Source organism: Saimiri boliviensis, chromosome 7 (genome assembly GCF_048565385.1).
Source record: "Saimiri boliviensis isolate mSaiBol1 chromosome 7, mSaiBol1.pri, whole genome shotgun sequence".
Taxonomy (NCBI): Eukaryota; Metazoa; Chordata; class Mammalia; order Primates; family Cebidae; genus Saimiri; species Saimiri boliviensis.
In genome coordinates this window covers 71,126,198-71,151,528 of record NC_133455.1, presented here as the reverse complement: position 1 = coordinate 71,151,528, position 25,331 = coordinate 71,126,198, and the positions used below count along the sequence as shown (strand labels likewise).

General features: G+C 44.0%; 1 protein-coding gene across 10 annotated transcripts in view; it reads right to left on the bottom strand.

Moving 5' to 3' along the window:
* Positions 1-21,670, bottom strand: part of RBMS2 (RNA binding motif single stranded interacting protein 2) — a 103,964-nt gene extending 82,294 nt beyond the window's left edge. For 2 of the 10 annotated variants that reach the window (XM_074402757.1, XM_074402756.1), the window contains exons 1-2: positions 21,280-21,606; positions 21,075-21,142 (exon numbers count right to left, since the gene is read on the bottom strand). Coding sequence is in view for 5 of the 10 variants with exons in the window: in XM_039471579.2 (XP_039327513.1) it covers positions 18,971-19,036 (66 nt within the window). In the remaining 5 variants the exon portion in view is untranslated. The other 8 variants (XM_039471579.2, XM_039471581.2, XM_039471582.2 and 5 more) reach the window with 7 other exon arrangements.
* Between the last annotated feature and the right edge of the window lie 3,661 nt (positions 21,671-25,331).

The window sequence follows — 25,331 nt, the reverse complement described above, 5'->3', positions numbered from 1 at the left end:
ACTTTGGGAGCTAAGGCAAAATAATCGCTTGAGTCCAAGTGTTCAACACCAGCCTGTGCAACAGGTATGCGCCACCACACCTGGCTAATTTTTGTATTTTTAACAGAGATAGGGTTTATCCATGTCGGTCAGGCTGGTCTCGAACTCCTGACCTCAGATGATCCGCCCATTTCAGCCTCTCAAGGGGCTGGGATTACAGGTGTGAGCCACTGTGCCCTGCCTGTTTAGTCAATTTTCAAAAAGGTATTTTTCTTGACTATAAATCCCATTAACCGGTAGAAAATGGTTAAAACACTGGCTCAAAAATTGCATAGAATTAGGGGTTTGGGGGTTTTTTAGTCAGGGTCTTACTCTGTTGCCCAGCCTGGAGTGTAGTGGCACAATCATTATTCACCGAAGTCCGGAATTCCTGCGCTCAAGCAATCCTCCCACTTCAGCCTTCTGAGTAGTTTCAACTACAGGCACATGCTACCACATCCGGCTAAAATTTGAATTTCTTATAGAGATGTAGTCTTCCCAGGTTACCTAGTCTGGTCTTGAACTCTTGGTTTCAAGTGATCCAATCCTGGCCTGACCTCCCAAAGTGCTATGATTACAGGTATGAGCTACTAAGATTTAGGTTTCATTCTAGCATTGCCTTGTACTAACTGTGTCACTTTGGATAAGTTGCTTAACCTCACCTATAAAATGGGGACAGTTAACAGCACCTATGAAATAGGACTGTTGTGGGGATTTAAATGAATGCATGTAGCCAGGTTTGATTATTCTTGCCTACAATCCCCGCTACTCTGAAGGCTGAGGTGAGAGGATCATTTGAAGTCAGGTGTTCGAGATCAGTCTGGGCAACATAGTGAGATCTTGTCTCTTAAAAAAAAAACTTAAAAACAAATCAGCTTTAGCCAGGCATGGTGGCTCAAGCCTGTAATCCCAGCACTTTGGGAGGCCGAGGCGGGTAGATCACGAGGTCAAGAGATCGAGACCATCCTGGTCAACATGGTGAAACCCCGTCTCTACTAAAAATACAGAAAATTAGCTGGGCATGGTGGCACGTGCCTGTAATCCCAGCTACTCAGGAGGCTGAGGCAGGAGAATTGCCTGAACCCAGGAGGCAGAGGTTGCGGTGAGCCGAGATCGTGCCATTGCACTCCAGCCTGGGTAACAAGAGCGAAACTCTGTCTCAAAAAAAAAACCAACAACAAACAAACAAACAAAAAAACAACAAATCAGCTTTGTGTGTGTTAGTGTACATCTGTAGTCCTGGCTACATGGAAGGCTAAGGGAGGAGGTTCACCTGAGCCCAGGTGTTTGAGGCTGCAGTGAGCTATGATTGTACCACTGCAACTCTGGCCTGAGACACAGAGTAAGACCCCCTTCTGCAATAAATAAATAAATAAATAAATACACACACACACGCACACACACACACACACACACACGTAAAACTCTTGTCATGAAACATAAAAGGAGCTGACATCTATTCAGTCAATAAATATTCAATGCCCACTTTAGAGTACCAGGCACGATATTAGGTACCAAGGACAAAATGCTTAGCTAACACAGACATGGTTTTGGTCCTAATGAAATTTTCAGGGGTGTTGAGTTGGCAGAGGGACATTAATCAAATAATCATAAAATACTTTAATAATTACTCACTGTGATAAATGAGCTAAAAAAAACAAAACAAAACAAAATGGAAAGCTGTGGTCTATTTTCATTAGGCTAGTCAGAAAGATGACATTTAAGGACAAAAGACTTCAAGGATGAGAAGAAACTAGCCATTCAGAAGATGAAAGAGATCATTCCAGAAAGAGGGAGCAACATGGTTAAAGGCTATAAGGTGGAACTTTCAACAGAAATTGGAAGGAATAGAAGGCCAGTGAAGCTGGAATGTCATGAAGCATCTGGCCTCTCAGATGCTTTTTAGAAGGATTATGTGAGTCAAATTTTATAAAGGGCTTAGAACAGTAACTGGTATGCTCGGGAGACTGAGGCAGGAGAATTCCTTGAACCCGGCAGGCAGAAGTTGCAGTGAGGCAAGATCACACCATTGCACTCCAGCCTGGGCAACAAGACTGAAACTCTGTCTCAAAAAAAATCACACTAACTGATATGTAAAAGTGCTTCTTATTGTATAAAATAAAACTAAGAAAACAAAGTAATTAACTCCAAGGAAAACAAAAATTGAACAAAGGAACTATTATAGCATATGATATAGCTTAGCTAGAAATAATACTTATAAAATCATAATATAAATACTGAATACTGATATAACTAAAAATCATGACACAACTTATACACAGAAGTTGGGAAGAAAGGGGAAGCTGGAACACAAGGTCAAAAGGCTTAAGAGAAATAAATTTTTACCCTCTATAACAGAAAGGCAATATCTGATTCACTGAATCAATACACAAAAATAGACTTAATGAACTGGTGAATTCTGGCCAGGCGCGGTGGCTCACGCCTGTAATCCTAACATTTTGGGAGGCTGAGGTGGGCGGATCATTTGCGGTCAGGAGTTCCAGACCAGCCTGGCCAACATGCTGAAATCTCATCTCTACTAAAAAGACAAAAAATCAGCTGGGCGTGGTGGTACACACCTGTAATCCCAGCTACTTGGAAGGCTGAGGCAGGTGAATCATTTGAAACTGGAGGTGGAGGTTGCAGTAAGCTGGGATCACACCACTGCACTACAGCCTGGGCAACAGGGCAAGCTCTGTCTCAAAATAAAAAGAATTGCTGAATTCTATGTAATTAACAAAGAATGATTTGAAAAGGAAATTTAAAAAACTGTTCAATTTCTAATAGCACCAAAAATAATAATACGCTTAACCAAGGAGGCAAAAGACTTGCACACTGAAAGCTAAAAACATTACTAAAAGAAACTGCAGGCCAGGCGTGGTGGCTCACACCTGTAATCCAGCACTTTGGGAGGCTGAGGTCAGGAGTTTGAGATCAGCCTGGTCAATATGGTGAAACCCCATCTCTATTAAAAATACAAAAATTAGCCAGGCATGGTGGCAGGTGCCTATAATCCCAGCTATTCCAGAGGCTGAGACAGGAGAACTGCTTGAACCTGGGAGGCAGAGGTTGCAGTGAGCGAAGATTGCACCACTGCACTCCGGCCTGGGCAACAAAGAGCAAAATTCCATTTCAAAAAAAAAAAGAAAAGAAAAGAAATTGCAGAAGAAGCTATGTTAATTACATAGAATTCAGCAATTTTTTGTCTTTGAGACGGAGCTTTCGGAAAACACAAATATATGGAGAGACACCCCACAATCATGGATTGGAACAATTAATATTGTTAAGATATCAGTACTTTGGAGATCAAAAAGTCCAAAAGATTAAAAAAGAGAAAAAAAAAAAAGATACCAGTACTACCCAAAGCAATCTGCAGATTCAGTGTAATCTCTATCAAAATCCCAAAAATGGGCTGGGTGTGGTGTCTCATGCCTATAATCTCAGCACTTTGGGAGGCTGAGGTGGTGGATCAAATGAGGCCAGGAGTTCAAGACCAGCCTGGCCAACCTGGCAAAACCCCATCTCTACTAAAAATACAAAAATTAGTTGGACATGGTGGTGCATGTCTGCAACCCCAGCTACTTGGGAGGCTGAGCAGGAGAGTCACTTGAACCCAGGAGGTAGACGTTGTAGTGAGCCAAGATCGTGTCATTGCACTCCAACCTGGGCAAAAAGAACAAAACTCCCATCTCAAAAATAATAATAATAAAATAAAATAAGTAAAGGACTTGAATAGACTTATCTCCACAGAAAATTTACAAGTGACCAATAAGCATGAAAAGATGTTCAACACCTCTAATCATTAGAGAAACACAAATCCAAACCATGAAATACCACCTCACACCCATCAGCATCAGGATGGCTACTTGTCAAAAAAAAAAAAAAAAAAAAAAGCAAAAATTTCTCTGCATCCTTACCAACACTTGGTAAGTGAGACTCCATCTCAAAACAGGTGATCTGCCCACCTTGGCCTCCCAAAGTGCTGGGATTACAGGCACAAGCCACCATGCCCAGCCAAGTTTCAGTTTTGTAAGATGAAATGAGTTCTGGAGATAGGTTGTGCAATAATGGAAATGCACTTAATGCTACTAAACTGTACACTAAAATGTTCAAGATGAGCTGGGCGTGGTGGCTCACATTTGTAATCCCAGCATTTTTGGAGGCTGAGGCAGGTGGATTGTTTGAAGTTAGGAGTTCAAGACCAACCTGACCAACATGGTGAAATCTCATTTCTACTAAAAATACAAAACTACCCAGGTGTGGCAGCATGCACCCGTAATCTCAGCTACTTGGGACGCTGAGGCAAGAGAAACATTTAAACCAGGGAGGCAGAGGTTGCAGTGAGCCAAGATCCTGCCACTGTACTCCGGCCTGGGCCACAAAGCAAGACTCCATCTCAAAAAAAAAAAAAAAAAGAGTTCAAGATGGTATATTTTATGATATGTATATTTGCCACAGTTAAAAATAAAAATAGGGCTGGGCACAGTGGCACAAGCCTGTAGTTTCAGCACTTAGGGAGGCCAAGGCAGGTAGATCACAAGGTCAGGAGATTGAGACCATCCTGGCCAACATAGTGAAACCCTGTCTGTACTAAAATACAAAAATTAGTTGGGTGTGGTGGCACGCACCTATAATCCCAGCTACTTGGAGGCTGAGGCAGGAGAATGCCTTGTACCTGGGAGTCAGATGTTGCAGTGAGCTGAGATCGTGCCACTGCACTCCAGACTGGGGACAGAGCGAGATTCAGTCTCAAGAAAATAATAATAATAAAATAATAATAATAGGCAGGGCACAGTGGCTCACGCCTGTAATCCCAGCACTTTGGGAGGCTGAGGTGGGCAGATCATGATGTCAGGAGTTGAGACCAGCCTGGCCAGCATGGTGAAACCTCATCTCTACTAAAAATACAAAAAATTAGCCAGACAGTGGCATGCGCGTGTAGTCCCAGCTATTCAGGAGGCTAAGGCAGGAGAATTGCTTGAACCTGGCAGGCGGAGGCTGCAATGAGCCAAGATTGCACCACTGCACTCTAGCCTGGGCAACAGAGTGAGACTCTGTCTCAAAAAAATAAAATAAAATAAAAATAAATAAATGTCTTACTAAGAAAAAGAGTGAGAGGTAAGGAAACAGAGACTCTATACAGACTACTCTTTCAAGCAGCTCAAGCCAGGCATGGTGGCTCACGCTTGTAATCCCAGCACTTTGGGAGGCCAAGGCAGGATGATTACTTGAGCCCAGGAATTCAAGACCAGCCTGAGCAACATGATGAAATTTTTTTTATTTTTTATACTCCATAGGTTCACAATGTATGTTTGTTTGTTTTTGAGATGGAGTTTCTCTCTTGTTGCCCAGGCTGGAGTGCAATGGCACAATCTTGGCTCTCTGCAACCTCTACCTCCTGAGTCCAAGTGATTCTCCTGGCTCTGCCTCCCAAGTAGCTGAGATTACAAGCACGGATCACCATGCCCAGCTAATTTTTTTTTTTTTTTTTTTTTTCTGAGACAGAGTCCCGCTCTGTCGCCCAGGCTGGAGTGCAGTGGCGCACTCTTAGCTCACTTTCACTTCCACCTCCAGAGTTCAAGTGATTCTCCTGCCTCAACCTCCCGAGTAGCTGGGATTACAAGTACACTATACCCAGCTAATTTTTGTATTTTTAGTAGAGACGGGGTTTCACCAGGTTGGTCAGGCTGGTCTCAAACTCCTGACCTCATGATCTGCCCCCTCTGGCCTCCCAAAGTGCTGGGATTACAGGCTTAAGCCACTGCACCCGGCCTAATTTTGTACTTTTTAATAGAGATGGGGTTTCACCATATTGGCCAGCCTGGTCTCTAACTCCTGATGTCAGCTGATCCTCACACTTCACCTCCCAAAGTGCTGAGATTTCAGGCATGAACCACCGTACTCGGCCCACAATGTTTTTTGTTTTTTTTTTTAAATAAGAGAAATAACCCCCAATATACAGGGTGATATGTGATTACAAACATTACCAATCCTCAAAATAATTCAATAAAATATATCAGTACTTTTTTTTTGAGATGGAGTCTCGCACTATCACCTGGGCTTGGAGTGCAGTAGCCTGATCTCGGCTTACTGCTACCTCTGCCTCCCAGGTTTAAGCAATTCGCCTTGCCTCAGTCTCCCAAGTAGCTGGGATTACAGGCGCCCACCACCATGCCTGGCTACTTTTTTTGTATGTTTAATAGAGATGGGGTTTTACTATATTGGCCAGGCTGGTCTGAAACTCCTGACTTCATGATCCATCCACCTCAGCATCCCAAAGTGCTAAGATTACTGGCGTGAGCCACTACACTCAGCCAGTTATTCCAGCACTTTGGTAGGCTGAGGTGGGTGGGTCAGAAGGTCAGGAGTTCGAGACCAGCCTGGACAATATGGTGAAACCCCATCTCTACTAAAAATACAAAAATTAGCCAGGCATGGTGGCGGGCATCTGTAGTCCCAGTTACTCAGGAGGCTGAGGCAGAAGAATCACTTGAACCTGGGAGTCAGAGGTTGCAGTGAGCTGAAATCATGCCACTGCACTCCAGCCTGGGCCACAGAGTAAGACTCCATCTCAATAAATAAATAAATAAAATAAAATAAAATAAAAAAGCTATATTAGGTATGGGTGAGATAATAAACTGAATAACTGTCTCTATCCTTAAAGAGCTTATACTCTAGGGCCAGGCGAGGTGGCTCACGCCTGTGATCCCAGCACTTTGTGGGAGACTGAGGTGGGTGAACCACCTGAGGTCAGGATTTCAAGACCAGCCTGACCAACATGGAGAAACCCCATCTCTACTAGGAATACAAAATTAGCCAGGCGTGGTGGCGTGTGCCTGTAATCCTAGTTATTCAGGAGGCTGGGGCAGGAGAATTTCTTCCGCCTCCAGGAGGCGGAGCTTGCTGTGAGCCAAGATCGTGCCATTGCACTCCAGCCTGGGCAACGGGAGTGAAACTCCATCTCAAAAAAGAAAAAGAAAAACAAACAAAAAAAAGAGCTTACACTCTAGCAATGAAGATAAAACAATTACCTAAATGATTCCAATACAATGCAAAATTTCTTTCTTTTTTTTTTTTTGAGACGGAGTTTTGCTCTTGTTACCCAGGCTGGAGTGCAGTGGCGCGATCTCGGCTCACCGCAACCTCCGCCTCCTGGGCTCAGGCAATTCTCCTGCCTCAGCCTCCTGAGTAGCTGGGATTACAGGCACGTGCCACCACGCCCAGCTAATTTTTTTGTATTTTTAGTAGAGACGGGGTTTCACCATGTTGACCAGGATGGTCTCGATCTCTCGACCTTGTGATCCACCCGCCTCGGCCTCCCAAAGTGCTGGGATTACAGGCTTGAGCCACCGCGCCCGGCCTTACAATGCAAAATTATATAAACATCATATAAGATATATAAAACATGATGGTGGTTCAGAAAAAAGTCACCTTTGGGAAAAACAGTCCCCTCTGGGGCTGGGAAATGGAGAAATTAGCAGAAGCTTTATATAAGAGGCAACATTTCAACTGAATGTAAAGATATGGGCAAGATTTTTTTTTTTTAATAATTTAAGTGAGAGGGTAAGATTTTTAAAGACAGTTTTGACTGCGAGTTCTTGAAAGGCTACAATCATGCCTTAACCCCAGGGCCTAGCATGTTGCAGCTGTTCAATAAATATAAGCAATAGGAGTGAAGTAAACAAATGAACGAAAGGCCATTCTATAGAATTAAGTTTAACAACAACAAAAAGGATCAGAGGCTGAATGCACAAGGCACAAGAACAACAAAAAGATCAGAGCTGGAGGGATATGAACATGCATATTTAGAGAATAAGTACCAAGGATTTGGCTCCTACACTTCCCATCTTTAAGAAAATTATCTCAGTCTGGTGTAATATCTCATGCCTGAAATCCCAGCACTTTAGAAGGCCGAGGTGGGAGAATCACTTGAGCCCAGGAGTTTGAGATCAGCTAGGGCAATATAGTGAGACTCCATCTCACAAAAAATTTAAAATTTAGCCGAGGATGATGGCATAAACCCTGTAGTCCCAGCTAATCGGGAGACTGGACCGAGGTAAGAGAATCATTTGAGCCCAGAAGGTTGAGTCTGCAGTGAACCATGATTGCACTGTGCCCCAGCCAGGGCAACAGAGCAAGATCCTATCTAAAAAAGAAAAGAAAATTCTCTCTTGACAGCACCCCTGTCCTCTTCCAGCTTTTATCTCATTTCTCTGCTCCCTTTAAAAAAAAATAACAGCTGGGCGCGGTGGCTCAAGCCTGTAATCCCAGCACTTTGGGAGGCCGAGACGGGTGGATCACGAGGTCAAGAGATCGAGACCATCCTGGTCAACTTGGTGAAACCCCGTCTCTACTAAAAATACAAAACATTAGCTGGGCATGGTGGCGCATGCCTGTAATCCCAGCTACTCGGGAGGCTGAGGCAGGAGAATTGCCTGAACCCAGGAGGTGGAGGTTGCGGTGAGCCGAGATTACGCCATTGCACTCCAGCCTGGGTAACAAGAGCGAAACTCTGTCTCAAAAAAAATAAAAAATAAAAAATAAAAAAATAACAACACTGAGATATAATTCACATACCACACATGTCACCCATTTAAGTTTAAACTCAGAACTAGGCACAGTGGCTCATGCCTGTAATCCAAGCACTTTGGGAGGCCAAGGCAGGAGCATCACTTGAGCCCAGGAGTTTAAGACAAGCCTGGGCAACATAGCAAGAGCCCGTCTCAACCAAAAAAAAAAAAAAAAAAAAAAAAAAAATTAATTAGCTGGGCATGTGGCACTGCAATCCCAGCTACTTGGGCTGTGGCAGGAGGATCCCTTGAGCCAAGAGTTTGAGGCTTTGGTTAAGCTATGATTGTGCCACTGCACTCCAGACTGGGCAACAGAGTGAGACCCTGTCTCTAAATAAATAAAGCATAAATTCAGTGGTACTTAGATCACAGAGTTGTGTAACCATAACCACAATCAATTTTAGAACATTTCGTTATCCCAAAAAGAAACACAACACCCATTACCAGTCACTCCCCATTTCCCCATCCAGCCCTAGGCAACCACTCATCAGCTTTCTGTCTCTATGGATTTCCATATTCTGGGCATTTCCCATAAATGGAATCATACAACATGTAGTCTCTTATAACTGGCTTCTTTCATGAGCATAATGTTTTTAAGGTTCATCCACTTTTAGCATGTATCAGTGTATTGGTATTTCATTTCTTTTTTTTACCCCCCAGGGCTTTTTTTTTTTTTTTTTTTTTTTTTTTTTTTTTTTTTTCAGAGTCTTGCTCTGTTGCACAAGCTGGAATGCAGCGGTGTGAACTTGCTTCACTGCAGCCTCCATCTCCTAGGCTCAAGCAATCCTCCCACCTCAGCCTTCTGAGTAGCTAGGGCTACAGGTGTGTCACACACCATGCCTGGCTAATTTTGGTACTTTTTTTTTTTTTTGAGACGGAGTTTCGGTCGTTACCCAGGCTGGAGTGCAATGGCGCGATCTCGGCTCACCGCAACCTCCGCCTCCCGGGTTCAGGCAATTCTCCTGCCTCAGCCTCCTGAGTAGCTGGGATTACAGGCATGCACCACCATGTCCAGCTAATTTTTTGTATTTTTAGTAGAGACGGGGTTTCACCATGTTGACCAGGATGGTCTCAATACCTTGTGATCCACCCGCCTTGGCCTCCCAAAGTGCTGGGATTACAGGCTTGAGCCACCGTGCCTGGCCTAATTTTTGTACTTTTTATAGCTCCCGGGCTCAAGAAATCCATCCACCTCGAACTTATGTTTCCATTTCTCTTAGGCATATATCTAAAAGTGGAATTCCTGGGGTTTTGCTTAACCTTTTGAGGACCAGCAGCTATACCATTTTACATTCCCACCAGCAGTGTATGAAGACTCCAGTTACTCCATTTATTTATTCTCTCTTTCCTTCCTTCCTCTCCTCTTTCTCTTTCTTTCTTTGACAGTCTTGCTCTGTCACCCAGAATGAAGACAGTTGTGGAATCAACCAAAGCCTTGACTTCCTAAGCTCAAATAATCCTCCTGTCTTAGCCTCCCAAGTATTAATAGCTAGGACTATAGGTGTCCGCCACCACACCCAGCTAATTTTTGTACAGATGGGGTTTCACCATGTTGCCCAGACTGCTCTCAAACTCCTGGGCAACATGGTGCCCAGAAGTTATTTGTTGTTTCTATTATCTTTTTATTATTTTCTTTTTTTATTATCTGTCTTTTTGATTATAAACAGCCTAGTGGGTATGAAGTGGTATCTTGTGGCTTTATTTTACATTTACTTGATGACTAATGATGTTAAGCATCTTTCCATAGAGCCTGTGGATAAATATGTATTCAGACCTTTGGCCTACTTTCTATTTGGGTTCTGCTCTACATCTTAACCAAAGTTCTTAAAAGATTAGTGTATTTATACCATCTATACTTCCTTACCTTTTTTCACTCAACCTAAAATCTGATCTTGCTTTTGCTCCCCATTCCTCTGAAATTGCTTGTCAAAGTCATCAACCACCTTGACACTAACAAATTCAAAGACTATGCTTCAGTCCTCATCTTCCAGCATTATTTTACACTTTGCATACTTGACTTTTTTTTTATTATTTTTATTTTATTTTTATTTTTTTGAGACATGGTCTTGCTCAGTTGCTTCGGCTGCAATGCAGTAGCATGATCACAGCTCCCTGTAGCCTCGACCTCCACCAGCTCAGGTGATCCTCCCACCTCAGGGCCCTGAGCAGCTGGAACTACAGGCACACACCATCATACCTAGCTAATTTTTGTATCTTTTGTAGAGACAGGGTTTTGCCATGTTGCCTGGGCTGGTCTAGAACTACTAGGCTCAAGTGATCCTCCCACCTTGGCCTCCCAAAGTGCTGGAATTACAGGCATGAGCCACTGTGCCTGGCCATATTTGCCTTTTAATTCCAATTTACTTCTTATTCTAATTGATATTTTCCTTTGTCCTGCTTCTTTTCTGTATTTTTTTGTTATACTACACATTGTCCTATGGAATAAGAAATGTAAACCAGCAACCAAAGCATATATCCAGAAAACTGCATTAACACAACTGGTTAGTAGAGCAAATGTAACAGAATCAAGGGGGCATGGTGGCAGGGAAAGCGGAGAAGATAAGGAAAGGCTAGACAGATAGTGGGTGTTGGGCCAGAGATTTGCACTTTGTTCAGCAGGTAATATATAGCCATTAAAGTTTTTTTTGTTTGTTTGTTTGTTTTTAGATAGAGTATCGCTGTTGTTGGCCTGGGCTGGAATGCAATGGTACACTCTTGGCTTACTGCAACCTCCGTCTCCTAGGTTCCAGTAATTCTCCTGCCTCAGCCTCCCGAGTAGCTGGGATTACTGGTGCCTGCCACCACGTCCAGCTAATTTTTGTATTTTTAGTAGAGACGGGGTTTCACCATGTTGGCCAGGCTGGTGTCAAAATCCTGATCTCAGGTGACCCATCCGCCTTGGCCTCCCAAAGTGCTGGGATTACAGGTGTGAGCCACCGTGCCCCACCTGAAGTGTTTTATACGGGTAATAGCACTAGACTGCTGGATTGCAGGAAGACTGTGCTGGCAGCAGGTATAAAATTACTTGGGGGCAAGGAATAGGAAAGTAGAGAAATAGGAAGCAAGAAAATCATGCTGGATGTTTACTACAGCAGTAAAGGTAGTCAGTAATGAGGGCATAAATTATAGTAGTAGCATTATAAATGGAAAGGAGGGGTCAATGGAAAAACATTACCACAAAACTTTATTTATTTATTTATTTTAGATGAAGTCTTGCTCTTTTGTCTAGGCCGGTGTGCAATGACGCAATCTCAGCTCACTGAAACCTTTGCCTCCTGGGTTCAAGGGATTCTGCTGCCTCAGTCTCCCAAGTGGCTGGGATTAGAGGCGCCTGCCACTACACTTGGCTAACTTTTTTTGGTATTTTTAGTAAAGACAGGGTTTCACCATGTTGAGGCTGGTCTCAAACTCCTGACCTCTAGTGATTCACTCGCCTCAGCCTCCCAAAGTGATAGGATTACCCAAAATTACCTCAGCCTCTCAAAGTGATAGTGTGAGCCACCACACCTGGCCTACCACTAAACTTTAACCATTTGTTATTCTGTTACTACAGATTAACAGAACAGCTGCCCCAGTTAAGAGATGTTAGACCTACAAGTTCTTAATTCTCAGTCCTATTACATTTGATTTGATGGAAACTAGAAGGAAAAGTAGTAAACATACACACAGAAAATTCTCTATCCTGTTAGAAGTACTAAGAGATTACAGTACAGTTTGTCACTTCTCTGTCCTGAGTTGACACTCTTGACAATCTCAGGTAACAAGCTTCTCAAAGAATGAGGATCTGGCAGTACCCACCAGTCAGCTTTACTTTCATCATTACCTCCCACTCCCCATTAGTCTTCAATATACTAATATTGAGAAGAAATAGAAATGTATGCAAAATATGTTGGGGAAGGCGAATTATCCTAATTAAACACAGTCCTTTTTTTTTTTTTTTTCCCAAAGGAAATGGTTGTTGATCCTATGAGGAGTTAAATTATAATAACACATGCCAAAGAGATGATGTCAAGAAAGGCGTGGTTAGGCCCTTTACAAGTTTGGAATTCCTTTAGTCCCAAACATTTCCTCTTTCAGTCTCACCTATACTCAAATCTCTCTTCTGAGGCAACTTCTGCAAACATTGAAGAAACAGTGTTGAGACCCCGTCTCTTTTTACTTCAGCCTGTTGTTTTTTTTTTAATGAACCAAGCTATTGAAGGGTATTAAAACTGATGTTAAAAAAAAAACCCACAAAATTATCTTGCAGAATCCCTCTTTGAAATCCACATTTTTCCCCTTCAATAACTATTTTAATTTCAGAGAAAGAAAAACAAAATTTAACACTATATCCTGAGGGAAAAAAAATCTGCTTTTATTAGGCATTATACATTTGTTGACTGCATTCCTATATTTACCACCAGCCAATGAAGAGCAAGAAAACTATGACTATCATGGGCTCCTCAGGAAACATCTTTCCTGATAAGTATATATTTCAAAGTAATAATCCTACTTTTAATTTTTTTTTTTTTTTGAGACAGAGTTTCACTCTTGTTACCCAGGCTGGAGTGCAATGGCACGATCTCTCATCACAACCTCCGCCTCCTGGGTTCAAGCAATTCTCCTGCCTCAGCCTCCTGAGTAGCTGGGATTACAGGCACGCACCGCCATGCCCAGCTAATTTTTTGTATTTTTAGTAGAGACGGGGTTTCACCATATTGACCAGGATGGTCTCGATCTCTTGACGTCGTGATCCACCCGCCTCAGCCTCCCAAAGTGCTGGGATTACAGGCTTGAGCCACTGTGCCCGGCCTAATTTTTTTTAAATTAATTAATTTATTTATTTTTGAGACAGAGTCTCACTCTGTCGCCCAGGCTGCAGTGCAGTGGCACAATTTGGGTTCACTGCAGCCTCTACCTCCTGGGTTCAAGTGATTCTCCTGCCTCAGCCTCCTGAGTAACTGGGACTACAGGCACTCGCCACCACACCCAGCTAATTTTTGTATCTTCAGTAGATATAGGTTTTCACCATGTTGGCTGTGCTGGGTCTCAAACTCCGTACCTCAAGCCATCTGCCTGCTTCTACCTCCCAAAGAGCTGGGATTACAGGCGTGAGCAATGCGCCCAGCCAAAGTTAATTTTTTTTTTTTTTTTTTTTTTTTTTTGAGACAGAGTTTCGCTCCTGTTACCCAGGCTGGAGTGCAATGGCACGATCTCGGCTCACTGCAACCTCCGCCTCCTGGGCTCAGGCAATTCTCCTGCCTCAGCCTCCTAAGTAGCTGGGATTACAGGCACGCGCCACCACACCCAGCTAGTTTTTTATATTTTTAGTAGACACGGGGTTTCACCATGTTGACCAGGATGGTCTCGATCTCTTGACCTCGTGATCCACCCGCCTCGGCCTCCCAAAGTGCTGGGATTACAGGCTTCAAAGTTAAATTTTTACAATAACTTTTATTAGTTTCAGTAAAAAAAATAACTTCTATATAAAAGTTATATATAGGTCGGACACGGTGGCTCATGCCTGTAATCCCAGCACTTTGGGAGACCTCGGCGGGCAGATCACTGGAGGTCAGGAGTTCCAGACCAGCCTGGCCAACATAGTGAAACCCCATCTCTACCAAAAATATAAAAAGTCAGCTAGGCGTGGTGGTGGGCATCTATAATACTAGCTACTCAGGAGGCTAAGGCAGGAGAATCACTTGAACCCAGGAGGTGGACGTTTCAGTGAGTCGAGATTGCATCACTGCACTCCAGCTGGTGACAGAGCGAGACTCCATCTCAGGGGGAAAAAAAAAGTTACGTAAAAAAGTTAGGTGAGGGCCGGGTGCGGTGGCTCACGCCTGTAATCCCAGCACTTTGGATGGCTGAGGCGGGTAGATCACCAGGTCAAGAGATCAAGACCATCCTGGCCAACACGGTGAAACCCCGTCTCTACTAAAAATACAAAAAAATTAGCCAGGCGTAGTGGCACGTGCCTGTGGTCACAGCTGCTCGGGAGGCTGAGGCAGAAGAATCGCTTGAACCCAGGAGGCGGAGGTTGCAGTGAGCCAAGATTGTGCCACTGCACTCCAGTCTGGTGACAGAGTAAGACACCATCTCAAAAAAAAAAAAAAAAAAAAAAAAAAAAAAAAAAAAAAAACGTTGGCTGAGGTGGGAGGCTCGCTTGAGACCAGGGGGTGGAGGTTGTGGTGAGCTGACATTGTGGCACTGCCCTCCAGCCTGGACTACAGAGTAAGACCCTGTCTCAAAAAATTCACAAATAGGCCGGACAGTGGCTCATGCCTGTAATCCTAGCACTTTGGGAACCTGAGGCAGGTGGATCACTTGAGGCCAAGAGTTTGAGACCAGCTGCCAACATGGCAAAACCCTGTCTCTACTAAAATTACAAAAATTAGCAGGGCATGGTGGCACACACCTGTAGTCCCAGCTACTTGGGAGGTTAAGGCAGGAGAATAACTTGAACCCAGGAAACCAAGGTTGCAGGGAGCCAGGATCATAACACTGCACTCCAGCCTGGGTGACAGGGTGATACTCTGTCTCAAACTAAATAAATAAACAAAATTAATTGGGTATGGAAAATACAAATTACCTAAGCAAATGCATCTAAAACACTTTCCAGAACAGAGAAACAAACACAGTAAGCCCTACTTGTTAATACCAAGACAAAGAGCAACGTAATAATGCTGTAGTTTAAAAACACCCTCCCTGGTCATCTAGTGTTGAGGGAAAAAAATTAAGTAAAATAAAAATAAAAATATGGGGCCGAGCACGGTGGCTCATGCCTGTAATTCAGCACTTTGGGAGGCCAAGGTGATCTGATCACCTGAGGTCAGGAGCTCAAGACCAGCCTGACCAACACGGTGAAACCCAGTCTCTATTAAAAATACAAAAAATGAGGGCCGGGCGCGGTGGCTCAAGCCTGTAATCCCAGCACTTTGGGAGGCCGAGGCGGGTGGATCACGAGGTCAAGAGATCGAGACCATCCTGGTCAACATGGTGAAACTCCGTCTTTACTAAAATACAAAAAATTAGCTGGGCATGGTGGCGCGTGCCTGTAATCCCAGCTACTCAGGAGTCTGAGGCAGGAGAATTGCCTGAACCCAGGAAGCGGAGGTTGCAGTGAGCCGAGATCATGCCATTGCACTCCAGCCTGGGTAACAAGAGCGAAACTCCGTCTCAAAAAAAAAAAAAAAAAAATACAAAAAATGAGCTGGGCGTGGTGGAGGGCGCCTGTAATCCCAGCTATTTGGGAAGCTGAGGCAGGAGAATCACTGGAACCCAGGAGGCGGAGGTTGCAGTGAGCCAAGATCGAGCCCCTGAACTCCAGCCTGGGTACGACAGAGTGAACCTCCATCTTAAATAAATTAATTAATTAAAATATGGGCAGTGCTTGGCAACTCAAAGCGTAATCCCAAAACTTTGGGAGTCCAAGGCAGGTGGATCACTTGAGGTCAGGAGTTTGAGACCAGCCTGGCCAACATGGTAAAATCCCGTCTCTACTAAAAATACAAACAAATTGACTGGGTGTGGCGGCACACTCCTGTAGTCCAGCTACTTGGTAGGCTGAGGCAGAAGAATCGCTTGAACCCAGGAGGCAGAGGCTGAGGTGAGCTGAGATCACGCTGCTACACTCCAGCCTCGGTGACAGAGCGAGACTTCATCTCAAAAAAAGAAAAGTAAAAATAATAAAAATATGCCGGGCATGGTGGCTCAAGCCTGTAATCCCAGCACTTTGGGAAGCCAAGGCGGGTGGATCACAAGGTCGAGAGATCGAGACCATCCTGGTCAACATGGTGAAACCCCGTCTCTACTAAAGATACAAAAAATTAGCTGGGCATGGTGGCACGTGCCTGTAATCCCAGCTACTCAGGAGGCTGAGGCAGGAGAATTGCTTGAACCCAGGAGGCGGAGGTTGCAGTGAGCTGAGATCGCGCCATTGCACTCCAGCCTGGGTAACAAGAGCAAAACTCTGTCTCAAAATAAATAAATAAATAAATAAAATAAAATAATAATAATAATAAAAATATGAAAAGTTGCATTCACAAACTTATATAGACACAAAAGGAATCATATACATAGCCAGAAAGTGAGGCACATATGCAGCATCCTTGGATGTGATCATAAGATTGACTTATAAGAACCCAAAGAATTGACAAATACATTAGGAATTAATGATTATGTATCTACCCAACCTCCCTCACCAATCCCAACATTCCTGAATTGCCAAACCTTACAGTTATCAGGAAGAGATAAGAGATTTCAACCCAAATTCACAACCATACCTCTTGTCCCCTACACTATCCTAGATTTAGAAGCCAATTAAATTTTTCCTCTACTCCAAGGTGGGAGAGAAAGTAGAGAGCGAAAAGAGATTTTTACATATCTTCAAATACATGAAACCTCTAATAGGGAAGCAATTCATTGTGGGAATTCATTTTATTTTCATGAGTTCTGGGTAACTGGAGAGACTAGGAGGGAAAAAAATCAGGAAGGAAATTTTCACATAGTACTCTACAAAGTTTGAAGAGAATAAAGACACATGAAATATTTCCCTTTCAAATATATATAATATATAATGTATTATCTATATGTATTTTTGATAAAGGGGTATCAGTACATGTACACATAAATATATATTTATAACCAACAAATATGTATGAACTCATATTTCTTTTCTTTTTTTTTCAGATGGTGTCTTGCTCTGTCACCCAGACTGGAGTGCAGTGGTGAGATCCTGGCTCACTGCAACCTTCACTGCCTCACCAGGTTCAAGTGATTCTCCTGCTTCAGGCTGGCAAGTAGCTGGAATTACAGTCGCGTGCCACCAGTCCTGGCTAATCTGGGGGTTCACCATGTTGACCAAGCTGGTCTCAAACTCCCGACTCAAGTGATCCACCCGCCTTGGCCTCCTAAGTTCTGGGATTATAGGCACAAGCCACCGTGGCCAGCCTCATTTATTTTTTATAAGTACAACATGCTAACCGATTAAGCCAACGGAGCCACCTCATTTCTTTTTTAAAGTAAATTTTATTGTGTACATTTTTTTTTCTCAACCTCGTGATCTTGGGTACACTTCAGGTATGCAAGTATGGGATCATATTGATAGCAGAAAGGTTACTAGAGTGAAGTAAATTAATCATCCCACATAGTCATCCCTTTTGTTTCTTTTTGTGGCAAGAGGAGCTAAAATCTGCTCATTTAGCATGAATCCCATATACAGTACAGTTTTGTTACCTATAATCCTTATGTTGAACATTGGATCTCAGGATTTGTTCATCCTACGTATCTACTGCTTTGTATCCTCTAACCCATAGCTCCCCATTTCCTCTCCCCTCTACCCATATTTCTTCAGGATATAAACAGAATGAGTACCACATAGACTAAGCCCATAAACCAACACTGTTTTGGATCTAAACATTTACCCACTGCACTGATCAGACACTCTTTAGGTACATGAGAAAGCAGCAGGAATTGTTCCTCACCCTCCAACATTCCATTAGATGAGCAAAAGCTTCCCTAAATGTCCATGTCACATTTTTTCTTCAAAGAACAACTACAACACGAAGAGAGTCTTCTTCCTGCTAATGCGTGAAATTCCCCCTAATCAATATACTGTGTGCCCTGAAATGCCAGAAACAGCCAAAGATATTCCTTGTCAAGTATGGACAAGATTGTCCATCTCTCCCCAGACTGCCCATGTGCCCAAGGGACAGCACAACTCTGGCAGCCATGGGTTAATCATAAAGACTCCTAGGATCACTGCAAAGTCTGGCTATCTGCAGAGCTCCAAGTATCAGCTCAAAAGCAAGACCCAAGTATCATAGCACACTGTGCCTTAATCCCAAACTGCGTCGTCTCTCAAGACTCCTCTACAGGCTGGGTAGGTAGGATCTGTAGTCTAGAAGAGTATATCCAGCTCTCGATAAACTGTTGTGGTTTCACTGACTTTCTATGATTTCAGCTATCTAATACTACCGGTGATATGGGTAAGAGGGAAGGTTGGGGAGAGAATGGAAACAGTTAATCAAAAAATAAAATAATCTTGTGGTGGGTGGGCTAGAGGACAGGGTCTGAGATGTCATATTATCCTTGTGAAGATTGATAGGTTAGCAGGAAGTCAAACTAACTTCATTTCATAAGGATACAAACTTACAAGCTTGATTTGTTTTTAATTCCCCTGTCTTTTCAGGCCTCACAGAGACGGTAAGTTCCTTGAACTCCAGAACCAGGTGAGAAAAGATGCAGAAAGAAGTAGTGGAAAAGGGAGAAGCGCCGTGAGGAATTAGAAACCTTGAGAGAGGAATCTGCTTCCCCTCTTTAAAAAGAATGTTAAAACCAAGGGCATTGCCAGATCCCCAGAAAAGGAAGTAGCTAGATACCAAAAAAGCGCTTTTCCCTACCTTCTTGTTGTTTCTACTGTAGCCCAAAGTCGAAATCCCAGGCCTGGAAGTCACGGATAGCAGCATTTTCTCTTTAATGTTAGGGAGCTGAGTGAGTAAGACAGAGAGAGAGAGAGAGAGAAAAGGAGGGAGTAAGAAAGAGGGGGAGGGAGGTGGAGAGCGAGGGACAGGGGGAGAGGGAGGAAGGAGAAAAGGGAGGGAGAGGGAGAAGGGAGGGGGAGCAGAAAGGGGGAGAAAAGAAGCCGGAGGGAGAGAGATGAAGGGGGGCCGTGGGCAGAGAATGAGCTCGGGCTGCTCCTTTACGTCACCAGAGAAGTTAACAGAGTCTGAATGAGGCAGAGGCACTTCCACAGGGTCCTAATGCCCAAGATGTTATTTTTGTTTGTTTTTTATAGTCTCAGGAGTTAAAGCTAGAAAGAAGAGTTCTTAGGTCTAACCCCTTTCAAATTTATATCCTTTCCTCTAGAACAACTTCTGATTCTCATTTAAAGACAATGGGTTTTGTTTTTTGTTTTTTTGTTTTTTTCCCATCCTTCGATCTCAGCTGTAAGATTTCAAGCTTGATTTTAGGCCAGGTGCCACGGCTCACGCTTGTAATCCCAACACTTTGGGAGGCCCCAGGCGGGCGAATCACGAGGTCTAGAAATCGGGACCATCCTGGCCAACATGGTGAAAACTCATCTGTACTAATAATACAAAAATTAGCGGGGTATAGTGTCATGTGCCTGTAGTCCTAGCTACTCGGGAGACTGAGGCAGGAGAGTCACTTGAAGCCAGGAGGCGGAGGTTGCAATGAGCCGAGATTGCACCACGGCACTCCAGACTGGCAACAGAGTGAGACTCCGTCTCAAAAAAGAAAAAGAAAGATTTTAAGCTTGATTTTAAAGGAGCTTCTAAGACATTGCCTTGGAGAACATGCAAAAAAAACCCCAAAAAACAGAGTTAGAGACTGTGTGAGATGAGCTCAGGACTTCTCCCACTTTACATTTTTACAGTGATTTTTTTTTTCTTCTTCTTCTTTTTTTTTTTTTTTTTTTTTTTTTTTTTTTTTTTTTTTTGAGACGGAGTTTCTTTCTTGTTACCCAGGCTGGAGTGCAATGGCGCGATCTCGGCTCACCGCAACCTCTGCCTCCTGGGTTCAAGCAATTCTCCTGCCTCAGCCTCCTGAGTAGCTGGGATTATAGGCACCTGCCACCATGCCCAGCTAATTTTTTGTATTTTTAGTAGAGACGGGGTTTCACCATGTTGACCAGGTTGGTCTCGATCTCTCGACCTTGTGATCCACCCGCCTCGGCCTCCCAAAGTGCTGGGATTACAGGCTTGAGCCACTGCGCCCGGCCTTCTTCTTTTTTTGAGATAGAGTCTCACTCTGTCACCCAGGCTGGAGTGCTGTAGCACAATCCCAGATCCGGCTCACCACAACCTCTGCCTTCCACAATTCTCCTGCCTCAGCCTCCCAAGTAGATGGGATTACAGGCGCCTGCCACCACACCGGGCTGATTTTTGTATTTTTTAGTAGAGATGGGGTTTCCCTATGTTGGCAAGGCTGGTCTTGAACTCCTGACCTCAAGTGACCCGCCCACCTTGGCCTCCCAAAGTGCTGGGATTACAGGCATGAGCCTGCACGCTTGGCCCATTTGCAGTGATTTATTTATTTACTTTTTAAGATGGGGTTTCACCATGATGGCCAGGCTGGTCTTGAACTCCTGACCTCAGGTGATCCACCCACCTCGGCCTCCCAAAGTGCTAGGATTACCGGCGTGAGCCACCGTGCCCGGCTGCAGTGATCTTAATGTTCAATGGAACAAACAGAGGACCACACCAAAGAGCAGAGATAAGCAAAACAAAGTATGGGTATAACTAGTTTCAGATCCTTAGATCTGTTTCTCTTGTATCACACCAATGGGCTGGGCTGAGGACCCTCACTCCTATTTCAGATTCTCCAAGGAATGAGTTCATACTTAAGAAGCAATTATCAAACAGAACTATATCATGAAACTTGGTGCCTAGTCATTTCTTTAACAATTGGAGGCTACCTTATTTAGCACTTTACGATTTCTTCATCTTTAAGATCCATGAAACTGAAACAATTACGATAACTCACCAAACCTGGAATTTATGTCTAAACTAAAGTCCACAGAGTTGGGATGTCTGCTTCGAGTTGTCTCCGAGCTGTTAAAAACAAAACAAAACAAAACAAAACAAACACTTTTTAAAAAGCATACAGTTCAAACAGAATTAAAAACACAAAATTCTTAGGAAGGAATATAAATGTAGAGTCAAGAACCTAACAGAGTTTCAACACTTACCTCTAATAGTTTCCAAGGAATGTCCTTGTAGGAGTAACCTTAACAAGAAAAGAAACCAAAAGCTTAAGAGTGATATCCAGTAACCCCTACCAATCCAAGTGGAATAGGGATGTAAAATGAAAGCCTTCAAATCCCTTTATAAGGCCATTTTGCTGCCATCCTCAGTATTCTCTTGAGATATAAATTAACCCTGTCTGTTTTGCCACAACAAACATGAAGCCCAAACCCTCCCTCAAATGAAGTTCAGGTGTCTATTCTACTTTCCCTGTCACATTTTGCTATGATAATGGAACAGATAGTATTAGCATTCTGCAGATTAAATGCATATACCCTACCCCCAATCTCTAACTTTCATTTCCAATAGGACAGGAAGTGCCTGCTCAGCTCAAGGGACACAGGAAGGGTGGGACAGCCTCAGTGTGGGAATTGCAACTGAGATTGAAAACACAGCAGCCAAATGCAGTGAATAAATAAATAAAGGCATCGCTCAGTGGTTTCTTTTTTTTTCTTTTTTTCTTCTTCTTTTTTTTTTTTTTTTTTGAGCTGGAGTTTTGCTCTTGTTACCCAGGCTGGAGTGCAATGGCGCGATCTCGGCTCACCGCAACCTCCGCCTCCTGGGTTCAGGCAATTCTCCTGTCTCAGCCTCCTGAGTAGCTGGGATTACAGGCACGCACAACCATGCCCAGCTAATTTTTTGTATTTTTAGTAGAGACGGGGTTTCACTATGTTGACCAGGATGGTCTCGATCTCTTGACCTTGTGATCCACCCGCCTCGGCCTCCCAAAGTGCTGGGATTACAGGCTTGAGCCACCGCGCCCGGCCTTTTTTTTTTTTTCTTTTTTTGAGACAAAGTCTTGCTCTGTCACTCGGCCTGGAGTGCAGCGGTGCTATCTTGGCTCACTGCAACCTCTGTCTCCCAGGTTTAAGCAATTCTCCTGCCTCAGCCTCCCCAGTAGGTAGGACTATAGTTGTGCACCACCATGCCTGGCTAATTTTTGTCCTTTTTTTTTTTTTTTTTTTTTTTGAGACAGAGTCTTGCTCTGTTGCCAGGCTCCAGGCTGGAGTGCAGTGGCACCATCTCAGCTCACTGAAACCTCCACCTCCTGGGTTCAAGCTATTCTCCTGCCTCAGCCTCCTGGGTAACTGGGACAACAGGCACATGCCACCATGCCCGACTAATTTATTTTTAGTAGAGACGGGGTTTCACTATGTTGGCCAGGCTGATCTTGAACTCCTGGCCTCATGACCTGCCAGCCTTGGCCTCCCAAAGTGCTGGGTTTACCGGTGTGAGCCACCACACCCAGCCAGTGACCCCCTGATTCTGTAACCAACATTCTCTTTTCTGCTACCACAAGTTGATTGTTTCAGATTCTAAGTATAAGTGAAAACCTATAGTATTTGTCTTTCTGTGCTTGGCTTATTTCACTTTCACTTAATATTATGTTCTCCAGTTCCATCCATGTTGTCACAAATGACAGAATTTCCTTCTTTTTTCTTTTCTTTTCTTTTTTTGGAGACAGAGTCTTGCCCTGTCGCCGAAGCTGAAGTGCAGTGGTGCAATCTCAGCTCACTGCAACCTCTACCTCCTGGGTTCAAGTGATTCTCCTGACTCAGCCTCCAGAGTACCTGGGATTAAGGTGTGTGACACCACGCCTGGCTCAGATTTTTCTTTTTTTTTAAAGCTGAGGCTGAGTGAGGTGGCTCCCAACCTGTAATCTCAGCACTTTGGGAAGCTAAGGTGGGAGGATCACTTGAGCCCAGGAGTTCAAGACCAGTCCAGGCAACACAGTGAGACTCCATCTCTACAAAAAATAAAAAAAATTAGCTGGGCATGGTAGTGCACGCCTGTGGTCCCAGCTACTTGGGAGGCTGAGAATGGAGGATCACTTGAGCCAAGGAGTTCAAGGGCTGCAGTGAGCCATGATTGCATCACTGCACTCCAGCATGGGTGACAGAGTGAGACCCCGTCTCAAAAAAATAAAGTTGAGGCCGGGCATGGTGGCTCATGCCTGTAATGCAAGCACTTTTGAGGCCAAGGCGGGTGGATCACCTGAGGTTGGGAGTTCACGACCAGCCCGACCAACATGGTGAAACCCCATCTATAAAATAAATAAATAAATAAAGTTGAATAGCATTCCATTGTGTATATACAGCATATTTCTTTATTCATTAATCTGTTGATGAACACAGGTTGATTCCATAACTTGGCTACTGTGAATAGTGCTGCAATAAACATGGGAATGCAGACATCTCTTCAATGTACTGATTTCAAATCTTCTAGGTGAATACCCAGAAATGACATTGTTGTTACCCAGGTTGGTCTTGAACTCGTGGTCTCAAGCAATCCTCCCACTTTGATTTCCCAAAGTGGCTCATGTCTATAATCCCAGCTACTCAGGAGGCCGAGGCAAGAGGATAGCTTGAGGCCAGGAGTTCCAATACCATACCAGTAACAGAGAAAGACTCTGTCTCTAAAAAAATTAAAATTAAAAAAATTAGCTAAGTGTGGTTGTGTATGCCTATAGTCCTAGGTACTGGGGATGCTGAGACAGAGGGATTACTTGAGCCCAGGAGTTCAAGGCTGCAATAAACTGTGATCTGCCACTACACTCCAGCCTGGGCAACAGAGAGAGACCCTGTTTCTTTTTTTTCTTTTCTTTTTTTTTTTGAGACGGAGTTTCGCTCCTGTTACCCAGGCTGGAGTGCAATGGCACGATCTCGGCTCACCGCAACCTCCGCCTCCTGGGTTCAGGCAATTCTCCTGCCTCAGCCTCCTGAGTAGTTGGGATTACAGGGACGTGCCACCACGCCCAGCTAGTTTTTTGTATTTTTAGTAGAGACGGGGTTTCACCATGTTGACCAGGATGGTCTCCATCTCTTGACCTCGTGATCCACCTGCCTCGGCCTCCCAAAGTGCTGGGATTACAGGCTTGACCCACCGCGCCCGGTGAGAGACCCTGTTTCTAAAAAAAAAACATAAATAAATAAGTAGTAGGGTGGCTCAAGCTTGTAATCCCAGCACTTTGGGAGGCCAAAGCAGGTACATCACCTGAGGTCAAGAGTGTGAGATCAGCCTGGCCAAAATGATGAAACCCTGTCTTTACTAAAAATACAAAAATTAGCCTAGAGTGGTGGTAGGCATCTGTAATCCCAGCTACTCAAGAGGCTGAGGCCAGAGAATTGCTTGAATTCGGGAGACGGAGGTTGCAGTGAGCCGAGATCGCACCACTGCATTCCATCCTGGGCAACAGAATGAGACTCTGTCTCAAAAACAAACAAAAGTAATAAAATAAAAAGTTTTTAAAAATCAAATAAAATCAAATTAATAAAAAATTAAAAACAGTTAAAAACCATGGGTTTTATCTTATTTTATTTTTTTGAGATGGAGTTTTGCTCTTGTTACCCAGGCTGGAGTGCAATGGCACGATCTCGGCTCACTGCAACCTCCGTCTCTTGGGTCCAAGCAATTCTCCTGCCTCAGCCTCCCGAGTAGCTGGGACTACAGGCGTATGCCACCATGCCCAGCTAATTTTTGTATTTTTAGTAGAGACGGGGTTTCACCATGTTGACCAGGATGGTCTCGATCTCTTGACCTCGTGATCCACCTGCCTTGGCCTCCCAAAGTGCTGGGATTATAGGCATGAGCCACCGTGCCCAGCCAAAACCATGGGTTTTAGAAAGAGGCAGGCCTGAGTTCAAATCCTGACATCTGGCTGGACATAGTAGCTCACGCCTGTAATCCCAGCACTTTGGGAGGCAGAGGCAGGTGGGTCACAGGGTCAGGAGATCGAGATCAGCCTCGCCAATGTGGTGAAAGCCTGTCTCTACTGAAAATACAAAAAATTAGCTGGGTGTGGTGGTGCACACCTATAGTCCCAGCTGCTTGGGAGGCTGAGGCAGGAGAATTGCTTGAACCCAGAGACGGAAGTTTCAGTGAGCTGAAATCCTGACACTGCACTCCAGCTTGGGCGACAGAGCAAGACTCCCTCTCAAAAAATAATAATAAATAAATAAAAACAAGCCGGGCGCGGTGGCTCAAGCCTGTAATCCCA